The following is a 17,512-nucleotide window of genomic DNA, read 5'->3' as shown; positions in this document are numbered from 1 at the left end:
TGACACTTTCAAAATTGCTATTTAAAGAAAAAAAAAAAAAACATTACAAAAAAGTCCATATAGGCTAAAACTTCAGTTTGACTGATTACAAACGGTTCACGTGTAGCCACGTCACTGGGAGCGCTATTTCTGGTGCATACAGTTTCTCCAGAGCTCCAGATATATCACTTATGAGATTCAATTTTGGATAGGATGTTACTTTAGAAGATAGTAGAAAGCAAGGCATATCATGTGGTTTTGGAATATGAGGGCTAATATCTACAAGTGTGTGTTTGTGCTTAGTGTCTAAATGAGTGTGACTCAATAGAAGCACTGCATCCCTCTATCTTACTTGCTTTCTTTTTCTCTCTGTTGATAGAACACCCCCCTGTAACCCTACTGGATTACCTCACCACTTGATGCCATGTGGCGACCTAATTGCTATAGCAACGGCATGTTGCCACAGTGTGTTAGGGTATTCGAGGAGTCAGGCTCTTGGAGATGTGACAGGCTCCTCGCAGCACAGAAACACTCTGACGCAGAGGGTAAGGTTTTTACACAACACCACTGACAAGAGGAGCTGTCTGTGAATAGCACTTTGTGACATCCAGCTAACCGCTTCTAACACTTTAACATGCAATAAAGCATAAACAGTTCCTGCTGGAGGAACGTTCCAGAAGGTGGTGGAATATTTTTCAGGGTTGTGGTGTAGATGGTACACCTGGTATTAACATTCATCTTTCAATCACAAATAATTAGATGAGATGTTTGCCATTTACACACTGAGACATTTCACAAAATACCGTCTTTTATATTTCACAGAACAGTGTTATTTTGGTATCTTTGTTTAATGTCATCATAGTTTTTATAAATTTTTTAAAATTCATTTTTATTTTTAGAAATTCTAATTAATTATATTAAATATTAATTTGTATTCCAGAGAAGAAAGTCACAGGTTTACAATGACATGAGGGTGAGTAAGTGCGTGAACTATCCCTTTAAAGGGTTAGTTCACCCAAAAATGAAAATAATAATGTCATTTATTACTCACCCTCATGTCATTCTACACCCCTAAGGCCTTCGTTCATCTTCGGGACACAAATTAAGATATTTTGATTAAATCCGATGGCTCAGTGAGGCCTGCATTCACAGCAATGGTACTTCCTCACCCAAGATCCATAAAGGTACTAAAAACAGTTCATGTGAGTTTGGTGGTGATTCGGATCTCCTATCAAACGGCTAAACTGCTGAAATCACGTGACTTTGGCGCTCCGAATCACTGATTCTATTCGTAAAGCTCCGAAGCAGTGTTTTGAAATCGGCCCATCACTATATTGCTGAAAAGTCGTTATTTTGTTTTTTTGGCGCACAAAAAGTATTCTCGTTGCTTTATAATATTGAGGTAGAACTACTGAACTCACATGAACTGTTTTAAATATGTTTTTAGTACCTTTATGGATCTTGAGAGAGGAAATGCCATTGCTGTGAATGCAGGGCTCACTGAGCCATCGGATTTAATCAAAATATCTTAATTTGTGGTCCGAAGATGAACGAAGGTCTTACGGGTGTGGAATGACATGAGGGTGAGTAATTAATTACATTATTTTCATTTTTGGGTCAACTTACCCTTTAATGAACAGACTCTATTCCAAGCTCCCATATCAATGGGTTTTAAAACAGAGCAAATGATAAAGGGGTGGTTGATTATGATTTCACTTTTTTAACTTTAGTTAGTGTGTAATGTTGCTGTTAGAGCATAAACAACATCTGCAAAGATACAACACTCAAAGTTCAATGCAAAGGGAGATATTTTCTTTTAAAGAATTCTCTGTTTAAGGACTACAACAAATGGCTGGTAGGGACTACATCAAGCTTCTTCCTGGGGTAGTGACATCACTAACCCTAAAATTTACATAAACCCTCCCCCCAAAAACATGCAACAAAGGGGGTGAGGCCATGTTGGGCTGCACTAGAGAAAAGGAAGAGTTTTTGTAGTAGAGTTGTTGCCATGCTGTCATTTTACGCCGGACTGCTTCACAAATGGGGGTCAATTCAACACTGGATTTGCACAAAAGATTAACATGATGGCACATGCTAGTTGATGAGTTGAATCAACTAGGGCTGCACAACGATTAATCGCGATTAATCGTTTGCAAAATAAAAGTCTGTTTACGTAATATATGTGTGTGTTCTGTGAATAATAATTATGTATATATAAATACATACACGTATATATTTAAGAAAAATGTTAAATTAATATGTATATTATAAATATTTATATATAATATAAAATATATATAAATATATTTATTTATACATGCATATATTTCTTAAATTTATACATACTGTGTATGTATTTATATATCCATAATTATTATACACAGAACACACACATATATTACGTAAACACAGACTTTTATTTTGCAAACGATTTTTATCACGATTAATCGTTGTGCAGCCCTAGAATCAACTCCACAGCAACTACATAAATTTATCCACTAACCATTCAGAAACATCCAGATGCATTCTTAAAGTTGTAACTTTCTCTTCATCAGTGTCTGACTCCGGTTTGAACAATGTAAGGCTGAACACCGTTACTGACAATTGTCATTTTGGCTGTGTGAGATTCTCCAGCTTTGTTGTTGTGAGCAACCGAAGCGTGAACTGTGAAAGCTCCGCCCTCTCCTGGAAAGCGGGTGGGAAGCAGCAGCTCATTTGCATTTAAAGGGACACACAAAAATGGCATGTTTTTGCTCACACCCAAATAGGGGCAAATTTGACAAGCTATAATAAATGATCTGTGGGGTATTTTGAGGTGAAACTTCACAGACACATTATGGGGACACCAGAGACTTATATTACATCTTTATTATAGGTCTCCTTTAATATCAAATGTTTGGCTGCACCAAAAGCTCTAGTGTGAAAGCTAAAGAAGGGCCAGCTGTGTGAACTTTGCAAGTCAGAATGCTGAGAAGCACAGAGGGACTTCACCATAGGGAGGAGAATGTGAACTGTAAATCCTTTTGGGCTTCTCTTCTCATCTCTTCCATCTTCTATCCATCCATCCATACCAACATCCTTCTTTTGATTCCAAGCACATCTACAATCATTCTCACTCCACAAGCTCCTCAATTCTGTCTCTCTCTCTCTCTCTCTACCTCCATCTCCTCTGTCTGCATGATGATGATGACGTTTTTTCCTCCTTTTCTCCTGCATGGCTTGCCTCCTGCCTCCCTCTCAATCGCCCCAGACAGCAAACCCCACACGTCTTTGATTCTGCGCTTGAAAAATGAAGATGGTGAACTTCAAAGAGAATGTTCTTCTGCTGATGCGTACCAGCCCACTCAACCTCTCTCCCGTCATTTTATCTGCCCGATCTTTCTCTCTCTCTCTCACTCACTCTTTCCATCTGTCTTTGTGTGTTTCTCTCTGTTCTGTGTGTGAAACTAGCGCTACTTCCCTCTCTAGCTCTGCCTTTCATACATGCACATGCACACATGTACTGTACTTACAAAAAGTATTGTGGCAGTATAGAGATAGTATCGGATTGTAATACCATGGTATTTTGATATACCATGTAGGTTATGTGGCACTATTTTTGATGTAGATTTTTTTTTTTTCTTTTTTTTTTTTGTTAATTTCAGCATCCGCCAATAACGTACTGCTATTAAAGCTGTTCAATCAGTTTGATTTGTACGAAAATTAATGTGTTGATGTGAGAGGTTCAGTCATTTTAAATAGAAATAGTATTTAAAAAAAAGTCTTTACTATATTTTTGATATCAAATGAAGCCTTGGTGAGAATCTTTCTTTTCTCACATTATGATATTTCAACTCAGATTAATATTTAATGTCCATTTATTTATTTATTTGGTAAGTAGTCTTGTAATCAACAAAATTATGCATGGTCTGCTGATAATTATTGCAAAATAACCCCCTTCATGATGAGATAAGACCACTCTGACCACTCTGTCCTGATTACCCTATCAAGGTTTTGCATCTCTACATTATCCCCTATGTATTTGCTATGCGCTGCTTATGTATAATGTAATTGTGTTGTTGTTCCTATCTTCTCTGTTTGGCGTAGTCAAATTCTCTGCATCTTTTCCTCCCCAAACTTCTAGCTATCGTTTGCTCTCTCCCTCTGTGAGTTTGTCTTTAAATGTGTTTGTGCATAGCCACAGATAAGTGTGGCTTAATCCCATCTACTTGCCACGCCAACCTGAGCATGCTGAGCACTTTTACATAGTTTATTTTTACCTGCCTCTCTCTCCTTCAGCTGTCAGTCAAAGCCGAGCTCTCGGCGACGCTGACAGAAGACGCTTGACTCCTGCCTCATTCTCCAAGTCGCAATCAAGACACACAGTGTCTCTAATTACAGAGCCTGTAAACCTGTCGTTTCAGAACCACAGTGTGACACAGATACGCGGCGAATGCCGTAAACTCTTACAGTACTAGTCAGAGAGAAACCGCTAGGAGAAAAACAAAGCGAAGCAGGTTACCTCTAAAGTTGACGTGAAGCAGAAAGTCCCGGTAGAGTTTCCTGCCATCGAGACTGCGCATGGCATCGCACAAGCGTGTGGTGTTGGCGCAAAGAGTACGTTGCATTCGGTGCAAGGCGTGGGCCATGGCATACACGGCGTTTACGACAAACATAATCTTTGATTCTGGCTCAAAATTTGAGCTGTCCACAGCCAACTCTGGGTCACAAGGTGGCTTTGGGGTTCCCGCCCCTGCTGCCGAAGGCCCGCCCAATGAACACTGAAACTTTTGCTCCCAGAAGTCTTTGAACCATGGGTTGCGATGATTATTAAAGGGCGTGAGGCTCTGGAAGTAGCGGTTGAACTCTGGTAAAGGATGAGCCGCTAGCTCCAGCGTGATCGCCCCGTCCGCCGTGAATTCGTTCCCTTTGACGATGCTCTCTTGCGCCCCCCAGCCGTCACTTGCTACCCAGAGGAACGATGCATTGAGGCGTGCGGCGGCCGCGATGAGTTCTCGAGCATCGTCGCTACGCAGAAAAAGCACGGCCACACGGGCTGTGGGCTTCTGTAGAAGCTGACGGACCACCGCCTCGTACGAAGACCGTTTCGCGCTTGATCGCCCCACTTTTTCCGAAGTAGCGATGCAGATGTTTCTCAAACGGGCTTGCTGCTCGAAGGCTTCGATTCCTGTCTCTCCGTAGTCACCCTCGGAGGCAACAGTGGAAACGTAGGTCCAGTTGAAGGCACGCAGGATCTCAGCCATGGCCTTGGCCTGGTAGAAGTCTGGAGGGACTGTGCGTGCGAAGTAGTCGTAGCGGGATTTGTCGCTGAGTTTGGCGCTGGTACTGGCGTAGCTGATCTGAGGGATCTGAAATAGCCGCAGCAGGTTGGCCACCTGGGAGAAACACACACACAAACATATACAGTATTGCATTACAAACCCTTTCGATCAATAAGTCAGCAACTTATGAATTAATTATCCAAAGACTATTATACATAAAATATTCTTTTTTTAGTCGTTTGATTAGATCAAGCCACATTAGTCCAATTAAGAGGACACAGACAGGCTCAGCAGGGCTGAGCAGCACGGAAATGTTTTTCTTTGGTGAGATGCAGCTTGGCTCTTCCATATCACACACCCCACGCTATATGTGCAGAAATGCAGAGGATAATGTCTCCTTTGCGGCATAACACTGACATGCACAATTATTCAAATCTTTACATCAAAGCTAGAACAACACTTGCAGTTCAGTCCTGTTGTATGTGATGATTTTTGTTTTGTTTTGGGATGCTAACAGATATGTTCTACAAATGAACATAATGAATGTTTGCTAAATGCTCAAAAAGAAGTTGTTGTCATTTTGTTGATTTTTAGGTGTAAGTAGAGGTTAAAGTCAACATGAAATCAATATTGATTAATCACGTTTTATGATAAGTACATTCTTATTTGGTCTTATATGGTCTTATTTTGAATGTTTTAGCAAACTTGCATTCTGTCTGTCTTCAGTCTGGTATGTAACACCCTTTTATTCAATGAGAAAAAGGGCAGGACTTGATTCTGTTCCACTCTGAAATACACAACCATTTAAAAGTTCGGAGCCTGTAAGTTTTTTAAATGTTTTTGAAAGAAGTCTCTAATGCTCATCAAGGCTGCATTTATTAAAAAATCAAGAAATAAGAAAGAAATATTTCTTATTATTATCAATGTTGAAAACAGCGCTGCTTAATATGTTTGTGGAAAATGTGATGCATTTTTTTCAGGATTCTTTGATAAATAGAAAGTATTCATTTCTGTCATAAAAAAAAAAATAAAATCTTACTGACCCCCCAGGCTTTTGAACTTCACATTACGGACATAAAATGGGTTGTGAACAGTAATTTATGTTGGCTTTAACTCTTTCCCTGCCAGCTTTTTTTTTTTTTTTTAAGTTGCTAGCCACCACCATCATTTTTGATCATTTTCACAAAACTTTCATGGCTCCCAGAATATTTTGTTGTATGAATAGCAGAAAATGCATTATATTAAAAGAAAGGACAGAGCATCTGCTTTTAAAGCTTTCATGCATTCTTTTTTATAAAATCTTGAATGTGGGTAGGTTTCATAAAAAAGCTAAATTTTGAACATTTTGAAGCTGATTACAATGTGTATAAGCAGTGCTTTTATCACTTGTTTCTGCTTCTTTTTTGTCTGTGTTTTGATCCAGAGATTCTGTACTCTTTCAGAAGATGTGTATTAGTGCCCTCTAACACATAACAGTGAAAACATGGAAAGAAAATTCTGTCAATGGCGGGGAAGCGTTGTCTCATAAATGACAGAAAATTCCGTCAATGGTGGGGAAAGAGTTAATGAGAAGAAAAGAAACTAAATATCTCAGGATGTAAAGAAAAAGCAATGTCTGAACTTTGTTTACTGAGAGGAGTCCCCAAAAAAGAAAAAAAAATTACCCTGGTTTTTTTTCCAGTTCAATGGAAAGTAACCTTACTTTATCCCTTTCAACTCTGAGAAATTATGTAACTTAAAAGAATATGGAGGAATAAGGGACAGAAGTGTATACAGAATCTCAAGAGAGAGTTTGCCAGAGGGAGGGAGGCAGGATTGCCAAACAACAGGCAGTGTCGTGAGAGAAAAACAATGCCCAGTCGTTGGCGATGAAAGGACAGCAATGGATAACAATGGTTATCTAAAGAGAGAACACTGTGAGGTCACAATTCTCCTAGCTCTTTGCCAGAAACAGAGCAATATCACTAAATAAAACTGCAGAGTAACAGGGGGAAAGGATTGACAGAGAACAAGAAAAAGACAGAGAGAGGGAAAAGAAAGGAGGGTTAGACAGATTACGGATTTTGGAACTGATAGAGAAAGTCAGCTTTTGCTGAGCCACAAATGGGAAGAGGGTTATGCAAAATTATGCAAATTCCCATGGCTCTGTCACCAGTGACACTAGAAAGCAACAACGCACAACACACACAATAGCATAGCCGCAGTGCTAATCCGTGCACGTACATGAGGAAAGGAAAGAGCAAACTGGATTTACAGGGGCGAAGAATGGAAACGAGGGTGGCGCAGAGTTTTATTTGAGGGCGGCCCTCTAAATAATGAATTGGGTTCTTCATAGTTGGTCGGGAAAAGAGCTGTGGTGTTGTTCAGAAGTGGGCTTCTGGAGGGTAAAGAGCAGATTTGTGATTCATAAAGCCGAACCTGCAAATAATTCAGTAAAAGTAATGAATTCAAACTGTACACAAATAAAAGAGGTTTAGCTGTGCTCAAAAAATGAACTTGAACATGTTAAGGGAGGTTATGCTACAAAGACTGGATTTTCTGCTTCTTGTTCAATTAAAATTAGTTAATTAAACATTTTGTTGCTATCATTTTAAATTTGTAAAATCGAAATGTATTTAATCCATTGGTTTTGGGTCTATATAGAAAGCAATATAAATAATTTTAGAAAGAAATTTTGAAAATTATTTTTTTCCAATGTTTTAAATCATAATCTGTGTATGTTTATTTAGTTTAATTCTATTTCAATGTAAATTCAATTTTAAAATATGGTGGGTTCCTCATTTCTTGTTGTATTCCATATTTATTTATTCAATAAACATTTTTTTTTAATTCATTCAATTAGTATGGCGGTTCAGCCATGACGTAAACTTAAAAGTAAACACAAATCACTGACATATTTACTTACTTTACATATTAATTTATGTTTTTATCCTTTTTTTTTTTTTTTTTTTTTTTTTAGATATTTGGATGTTTAGTTTTACTATAAAAATTACAGAAAATTATACCATAAATGTGAATTTTGAAGCTTTTTATACATATGTTGCCAACAACAATTTATTTATTCCATAAACAATTTATTGTAATTAACTAGTTAATTTGTATTCATTATTATTATTATTTAAATTTCTGGTAAAAACCCACGCTGTAAAAAAATTGCTGCCTTAAATTTTTTAAATACAATCAACTTGGCTGTATAAGTAATTTCAACCTAAATTATATTAAACTGACTTAAAAAAAAATGTTAAATCTTGTATTATTGCTTATTTTGATGAGTCAAAGTAATGTAAAAACATGCAGTTGCAGTTGTCATGACTTACTTACATAATTTTTCTTATTGATTGCAACATTTGTTGTCATGACTTATTGACCGCATCACAATTTCTGCATTACAGTGTAAAAATTGTACAATTGTTTAGGTATTATGTAAGCAATAAGGTACGAGAGGCTGTGCTGTATTGTGAATATGTCATGGCTGAAGGGCATTGTTAGGCACGACGCGAATCAGGGAAAAAATAGTCCATGACTGTGAACAGTAACAGAAGTTACATTATTATGCCATTAGATGGCGGCAAAGATTGTCTTTATGAGTGTGTCAGTCAGTAGCGAAGACTTTTATATTGAAAAGACTGAATTGTTGTGAACACGGAACAAGACGCAACTGACAAATGCTTCAACTAGCGCTGTCAGTCATGGGAAAACCCCTTAACTGTTAAAAGGACAAGATATTGCAATGGACATTTAAACATATTTTTATTATGAACATAGGACTGACCTGAAGGAAAATGCTAAATCTGAATGCAGGTAATAAACTCGTTCAATCGATCTCTTTCTCACAATACCCTTCTATATAATACAGTAAGCTTCAGTGAACAATATAAATTGAGAACAAACAGTTTACATTGCTAAGAGTGGTTGCTAAGGGTGTTGTTTAGTGATATACAGAACCGTTGGGTGAAGCGGTCATAGCTTTTACCAGTCAGAATCAAGGACAGGAACTAACCGTTTTATAAGTAGAAATATAGTGTAATATTATTTTTAATATGGTGTTAAAATAGGCTGATGCATGTGGTCTGATAAGCATGTGCAAATACATTCCAACCAAATAATTTTTGGTTTAGTTAAATTTAGTAAAGCTATTTTCATTAAGTCAATTATTTCGAACTTTTTGTGTATTCTTCATAACCATTTTAGATCAAATTGACTGTATCTAACCTGTATGGAGACGCTGCTAAAAGATCCCCCAATGACACCAGTTATGGCCAGCGGACTGTCTTCCTGAAGTGCGTAGGAACCATCGGGACAGATGAACTCTGTATCATCCACTTTTGTAAGCGAGGCCCTGACGAACTCCAGCGCCTGTTCCAGAGCATAGGTGTCCCTCGAGCATGTGTCCAAGATGTGGACGCCCAAAGCCACGCCCGGTAGCAGACCTACGTCCTGGTTGATCTGATCTATGGCGAAGAGCATTGCCTCAAGCCGTTGGATGCCACGGTCTTCATTGATCCGGCCACATTCATCCATGCCGATGCCCTTCTCGTGGATGGGAAAGAGGCCTCCCAGAACCAGGTCCCCATCAATTTTAATTTCTCTGCGGGGAGAGTCTCCGCTGGAAAGCAGGATCTCGGCACCCAGCATCACCAGGAGCAGAGCACGGATCGCGAACCACATCATTTAAGGGAAGAAGATTGAGGAGGTGTAACGGTCAGGTGGGGAGATAGAGGGTGAAAGGTGGGCGTCAAGGAACTGACAGAGGCATGAAGGGGCAGCAGGGAGCTCTGTCTGGTTACTCATGGAGATCCACAGCACTGGGTTCAGCCTTTGACCTGCTGACAAACAGACAGAGAGAAGGAGACACTATAAGGCAAAGAGTAAGCATTGAAATATAAATGTGAGAAATCATAATTATCAATGTGGCAGCAGTAGGACATCCCTCCTTTCAGTTAAAATGCTCTATTTTGATAGTTTGTTTACTATAGCAAGCACATAAACTGGGCCAGACAGAAAAATACAGGTCATTTTTAGCCTAATTAAAAAAAAAAAAAAAAAAAAAAAAAAAAAAATATATATATATATATATATAGTAGATTTCAGTCTTTTCCCATTTAAATTGTTATTTATTTATTTGGATTTTTGGAGGGTTTTCCCACAAAAATTACACAAAATAATACCTCAAATGTGAATTTTGAAAGTTGCCAACAAGTTGCTGTAGAACTGCAGTGGTTATCCAATTCGTCAAGCATTTAGTTATTTTTTGATGAACATGATTCAAGATTTAAAGATTCAAAAACTTTATTGTCTATCAACCAGTGAAATAAATTTGTTTTAGGTAAAAGGCTAACATATACATAGTACAAATCATACACAACAAACAAGTACATGTTTGGGGAATAACTGTGTGCACATTATACTGTAGAACAAAATGTCCAAGCATTTTCTAGCAATGTTTACCAAAGACCATATTTTACACATAAATCTAAAAATGCCATTATAAAAGCCCATAGGAACATCCAGAAGGAACCCATGGGTCAAAAATGCTTTTGGACTGCCACCCGAAACAGCTCTACCTGTGTAGAAAATATCTACCTGAGACTCAGACTTTAATATTAGACATTTCAGGGTTGTCCTATGCTTGCAGTGTCAGTTAGTTCACTGTAATCACAGTGTTCTGTTCTTAGAGTTGAAAGAAGATTGTCTGCAAAACCAACCTGCCAAATTTACAACAGGCGCTCTCACACAAACGAATCTCAACAAATTCACCCAGCGCCAACTCCTCCGCGCCTTCCGTACACTTATGAACAGATTTGTCAAAACAGATTCTCAAGGATGGAAAACACATGAGAAACATAAATTAATCAGCACAGAAGCTGCAGACAGAAGATGCAACTGTTGAGCTGATTGAAGTAAACAAAAACAGTGTCCACTGATAGTGCTGTTTATTTTTTTAATGATTTAAATTGGTTTATATATATATATATATATATATATATATATATATATGTATTTTTTTTTTTTAACCACGGATTAACTAAAGGAATTATGCTACTCAGGTAATGATGTTAAATACTCAAAATGAATTACATGGTCAATAGCAAAGGTATATAGCCGTCTCTTTTAAACAGATTTCCAAATTGCACCCAAAATATATAGTTGCTTTATTAAAATACACTTAAAATTATTAAAATACACTTAAAAGATTATTTCACTTTCAAATGAAAATTACCCCAAGCTTTACTCACCCTCAAGCCATCCTAGGTGTATATGACTTTCTTCTTTCTGATGAACATAATCGGAGAAATATTAATAAATATCCTGATGCATCCAAGCTTTATAATGCCAGTGAACGGGACCAATGAGTATGAGCTGAAAAAAGTGCTTCCATCCTCATCCAACCATCATAAATGTGTGCTCCGGGGGGTTAATAAAGGCCTTCTGAAGCGAAGCGATGCGTTTGTGTAAAAAAAAAAATCCATATGTAAACAAGTTATAAAGTAAAATATCTAGCTTCCGCCAGACCGCCTTCCGTATTCTACTTACGAAGAAAGTGTAAAACTCTTGCAGTTCACAAAGCTTAGGCTACGTCCTACACCTTCCCTATTCAACTTACGGAAAAAGTGTAACTGACGCGAAGCCAGTTTACACTTTCTTCGTAACTTGAATACGGAAGGTGGTCTGGCGGAAGCTAGATATTTTACTTCATAACTTGTTAAATATGGATATTTTAACTAATCCTTTAAATTGGCCAATTAGAATTAAACATAATGAAATTAAATGTACAAAAAGTTCAAAAATTGTGTTGCTTTCATAATTAACATTACATTTTATATCATCTAAATCAAGATTATTTTTTCCCCTCAGTTCGTCTGGATTAAGTTCAAATAAATCCATTCAACTGTGTGGAATAATTTTATGACGTTTAAGACCCATTAACTGTTTTTTGAGTTTGTGTTAAAGTGTTAAATTCAAATGTACATGACGTAGTGTTAAAGGGATAGTTCACCGAAAAATTAACATTTTGTCTTTACTTACTCACTCTTAAGTTGTTTCAAACCTGTATGAGTTTCTTTCTTCTGTTGAACACAAAAGAAGATATTTAAAGAATGTCGGTAACCAGAAAGTTGACGGCACCCATTGACTTCCATAGTAGGAAAAAAACTACTATGGAAGTCAATGGGTGCCGTCAACTGGTTACCAACATATCTTCTTTTATTTGGAACAACGTGAGGGTGAGTAAATGATGACAAAATGTTCATTTTTGGGTGAACTATCCCTTTAAGTTTGCGCAGATAGTGCCTGGTTATTCTGAATTTGTGAGCTGTTAGTGAATAAGAAGTGGCCAAAATGCCATGGATGCACAGCGGTATGGTGAATTTGCCTAAGAAAATCATGTTTTTCTCAGGCAAACATGATTTGCCCCTGAACCTACAACTTTTAGAAAATACTACAAATTTAGCCACCCAATAAATAGCTTCTCAGAGAGCTGAGCGAAAAGCACTAATTGTCAAATCTGATGCCGGGTATGTGCGTCTCTCCATTTGAAGTAAAGTTCTGAAACCGTGCAAAAGGCAGCCTTGATATCTAAGCCTGGGTTTTGATCTTAGGGCTTGGGAAAAAAAACTCCCTAATCTGATTTCCTCTTCCACTTTTCCTTGCAGAAGGGTGGGCGAGCGCAGGCGGCGGCGGCTGCGATGGGGGGGGCGGATTTATGAGGTGTGCGAGATGGCTTGCTGGGTTTCCACGGCTCTGGCAGCTACACAAAGGCTCACAGCCTGGCCAGGAGATGGCTCAAAGGCTGGATAACACTCTACTGCAGTGATGCTATCTCCACCGTGCAATGCAACACAAAGCACAACACGCAGGCCTCTGGCAGCATCACACTAACGGCAGCTTTCCTCATTATCTTCTTCCACCGTGATTCAGTCTGCCAGCCAAACAGCAACAATGGTGCTCTCACTGGGCAAAAGCTACGCGGCCACCACCGGTTTAAAGCGTCTCCACTTGCTTGAGTTCCTCCTCTCTCTCCTGAGAGGTCAGTGGGAGATCTGGAGGGCCGGAGGAGAGGGGAGGGAGAGTGCTTTCTGCTTTGATGACAGACTCTTGGACTCTTCAGAAGTGGACTGGTGTTGTTTTAGCACACTGAGTCTCTGTGGCCACACCGGGTGAGAGGAAATTCAGGGCCGCTTCCCCCCTCACACTCTGACGCCGAGCATAACTGAGTGAGAATGCGAGGAGAATGTGTGAGCGGCCCTGTCAGACATCGTCCACTAGTTGAAGTGTGGCAAACGGCATGTACTGAGGTATCCAGCAGGATATCTATCTATCTATCTATCTATCTATCTATCATCGTTCTATCGTTCCATCCATCCATCCATTCATCCATCAAGCTCTTAAAGTTTTTAAACTTGTCAAAACATTTAAACAAAGCTTTGTCATTTGTACATTTCAAGTTTCTCAAACTTTTCTAGTTAAAAATTACAATTGAATTTCTTTGCCTTTTAATTGAACTTTCTTACATTCATTAAGAATTGTCATTTAAAAGGCATTCTCAGTTCAATTCTGTATAGTGAATGAGAAAATAAGGAGGTCTCTTTCTATGTTTGTGATAATTACATATTTAAAATTAAATTAAGAAAACGTTGAAGAAATATTAGAGACAAAAGATGCTTGAAGTTATGCACTTCATCAGTGCACATTATTTCAAAGAAAAACATCAAAATGTAATAACTTTCCCTGCCTCTGAAAAGACTTTCCTTTTTGTTTGACGTCACTCTTTTTTTCAGCCTTTTTTCTTCTGACCACCTGTCATATAGAGAACAGTTTTCATGTTCCAATCAATTCCCGATAAATAAAAGTCCTGCATTATTTTCTTGTTGAATATCCTGCTTCTCTCAGAAATGAGGTATGGGTTGGAAACTTTGTTTTGTGATGATTTTTAAACATGACACCTATATTGTTCAAAATAAGAGCACGGAAATGTAACCATGATTATATATTTCTCTGTAAACACATCTGTCTTAAATCAGTGGAAATATAATAACCAGCTGTATATTCTTGTACACAAAGGGAGCCCCTGTGCATAATTTGTGCTAATTAATTATTTACATTCTCTGTTAAGTTGGAATCTAATTTTAAGAACAGGTGTTGGCATGTGGAAAAAGTTCTCAGACTGGGCTAATTAATTGCATTTCATAACAATCTGAATTGTAGAGAGATAAATGCTTTAAAACTTTGAGTCTTGCTCATTAGAAAAACTAATTAAATAGCATTTTATTTATACAGTGTATCACCTGGGTCATATTCTCAGTACAGAGGCAGAAAAAGAACCACAACAAAATCTGTGGTCAAACTAATCCTTGAACATCTTAAAATTAGTTATGAAACACATCTAGATGCCCAATATCAAACAGGTCTGATTTTGACAAAGTTCTCTCTCCTGCATTAACTTCTTGGCAGTAGGAAATCACACGCATTTTCGTTCCTTCCCTCAACCACCTACTGTAGCCTATCTTTAAGCAGTTCCTCTTGGCTAATCATGTTAATTAGCTAAGAGGGGTAGGACAGAAGAGTGGTACGGGGTGTTTTTGGGGTACAGAGAGGCTCAGGAATTAATTGGATTTTGCTTGCAGGCAGTTCCTTAACAGCATGCTTAAATCAAACAGTCAGCTCGAAAAAATCAATTCCAAATTCCTGTGCCAGAAAAAGGAATGGGAAAAAAAATACTAAAGTTATCCCTTTTTTCAAACAACAATGCTTGTCTTCATCCGTGAAAACTATGAAATTTGTTTTGCTTGCTTCAAGGGCCACAGAGAATATAGTGCGTGTTTTAAAGAAGAACTCTTTTGTCCTGGTGCAATTATTTGGAAATAGTCTTTATTGGAGAGAGTCTGGATCCTCCTGGGACAGCATACTTTCTATTAAATTGCATACTTTTGCTTTTTATATGAATTCAGGAATAATAGCAGGGCTCAACAGTAAGGATGACCCAGGGCGAGTATGAGAGTTTCAGACCAGTTGACAGAACTGTCACTTGCCAGTGCTGCGCTGTCACTGCTTTTTAAGTTTGTTGATCATGTGCATGTGTTTTTATGCCTTTCAAATTTAAACATTTGGTTTTCTGTGATTTCTGTGTATTTTAGCATTGTTCTTGCAAATTAAATATGTCACCAATGTAACATTATGTTGCTGGCTTACACAGATGAGGCTTTGTTGACATTGAGAATGATTTATGGCACTGTGGATAGTGGAAGTATCAGTTAGAATGGGTTGAAAATTATAAAGTATTGTAAGCCATTGTTTTCCAGCAAAGTTGTGATTATAAATATATAATGTTACTTTCTAAGAGTTACTGGGGGTTTTAGGCCCTGGAGATGTTTTGACATGCCTGACATTTGTGCTTAATGAGCTCAGATGGGAAAGATTGTACTTCTTGTTGGTTTCATACAGATTAAATAATCAGAGGTTATTTGTTTTCAGTTTGAATTGGTTCATGTAAAAGTAGACATTTCAAGCTTTCGACATGTTTCTCATGTCTACGTGGCAAGTATTTGCCGAATTTCGGTTCATTTTTGTGACACGTTTTAGAAAGACATTCACGGAGACTGAGACAGCAGAAAGCACAGTACACCCTGTTTATTTTCTTTATTTTAAAAAAGCACAGTGTTTTGTTGTTTATATTTGAGTTTACACAAATAAAAACCCTTTATAGTTTCAAAAGATGTATTACTCTTATCTATGACCAATTATAACAGAGTATTTCTGTTCGCTGTTATAAGGAAAAAATGCTTCAAAATGCGCTGGTGTGTTTAACCTTTTTTAAATGAACAATTACAATTTTTATATAGTTTTACATAATATTTTAAAATTTTGTATGTAACTGACATATTATATATATATATATATATATATATAATATATATTATATATAAATTACGTCAGGCCAGTAGTACAACATTTTCACTGGAACTGCCAGCCTCACAGGAAAATGTAAGTATGTTACGAGGTGCCGATTTTGCGTGAATTTGTTAATCCCACCCCTAAACATATCGGTCAATGGGGTGTAAGCAGATCGTACTAAAACGTACAAATGAGATCGTACAAATTCATATGAATTAGCCACCAATTTGCCAAAACATAAAAATCGCCATGATACTGTGTTGTAACTGCCACAAAAAAGAAATAGATAACTTATAGGGCAGGTATAAATCTGAATTACTGACCTGGCCATACAGAGAAACAAATCCTTAATTTTGATAATTACCTAGAATGTCAAGAATTCAAAGCTGAACCAACAAGACGACTTTCCCATTTCTAGTACAGTGCTCAGCGTAAATGAGTACACCCCCTTTGAAAAGTAACATTTTACACAATATCTCAATGAACACAAAAACTATTTCCAAAATGTTGACAAGACTAAGTTTAATATAATGCAGCTCCCTGACACCAGCAGCACTCATGCAGCCCCACACACTGTCACCACCATGTTTCACTGTAGGCACCATTTTTTTTTCTTTGTATTCCTCATCTTTGCGACACCATACAGTTTTGAAGCCATCATTTCCAAAAACATTTATCTTGGTCTCATCACTCCAGAGTGAGTCCCAGTAGTCTTCATCTTTGTCAGCATAGGCCCTGGCAAACTCTAGGTGGGCTTTTTTGTGCCTGGGTTTTAGGAAAGGCTTCTTTCGTGGACGACACCCATGCATGCCATTCCTCTGCAGTGTACGCCGTATTGTGTCACGGGAAATAGTCACCCCAGTTTGGCTTTCTACTTCTTCAGATAACTGCAGTGAACTTGCATGCCAATTTTCTTCAACCCTTCTCATCAAAAGACGCTCCCGTGGACGACCTGGACGTCTCCGTGAGATGATTGCAGTTCCATCTTTTTTAAATTTTTGTACCACTTTTGCTACAGTATTCTGACTGATAAGTAAAGCTTTGCTGATCTTCTTGTAGCCTTCACCTTTCTGGTGTAAAGAAATTATTTTCTTTCTCAGGTCTTGTGACATTTCTCTTCCATGTGGTGCCATTGCTGACAGCATGAAATGGGAAGGGGTTTTAACACCCTTTTATAGTCAACTGTCTGCTGGACACCTGTGTAATGAATAATTAGACTCACCTGTGGTTGAATTCTTGTTAAATTAGACATTTGTAATTTAGCTTTGCTCCAGAGACTTTCAGTAGGGTGTACTCATTTTTGCATCACCCTAATTTGAGTAAAACTGAAAATTTTGTTCGCTAAGTTATATTATTAACCTTACTTTCATGTTATAAGTTAA

General features: G+C 37.8%; 1 protein-coding gene across 3 annotated transcripts in view; it reads right to left on the bottom strand.

Annotated features, from left to right (window-relative positions):
- grm3 (glutamate receptor, metabotropic 3) overlaps positions 1–17,512 on the bottom strand; it is a 46,906-nt gene that overhangs the window by 18,153 nt on the left and 11,241 nt on the right. For 2 of the 3 annotated variants that reach the window (XM_051870941.1, XM_051870942.1), the window contains 2 exons: positions 9,453–10,066; positions 4,481–5,354 (listed from right to left, as the gene is read on the bottom strand). In XM_051870941.1, the coding sequence (XP_051726901.1) occupies positions 4,481–5,354; positions 9,453–9,911 (1,333 nt within the window). In that variant the 5' untranslated portion in view covers positions 9,912–10,066. The remainder of the gene's footprint in view (positions 1–4,480; positions 5,355–9,452; positions 10,067–17,512) is intronic. The other variant, XM_051870943.1, reaches the window with a different exon arrangement.

Source organism: Ctenopharyngodon idella, chromosome 18 (genome assembly GCF_019924925.1).
Source record: "Ctenopharyngodon idella isolate HZGC_01 chromosome 18, HZGC01, whole genome shotgun sequence".
Taxonomy (NCBI): domain Eukaryota; kingdom Metazoa; phylum Chordata; class Actinopteri; order Cypriniformes; family Xenocyprididae; genus Ctenopharyngodon; species Ctenopharyngodon idella.
This window is presented reverse-complemented; position numbering and strand designations above follow the sequence as displayed.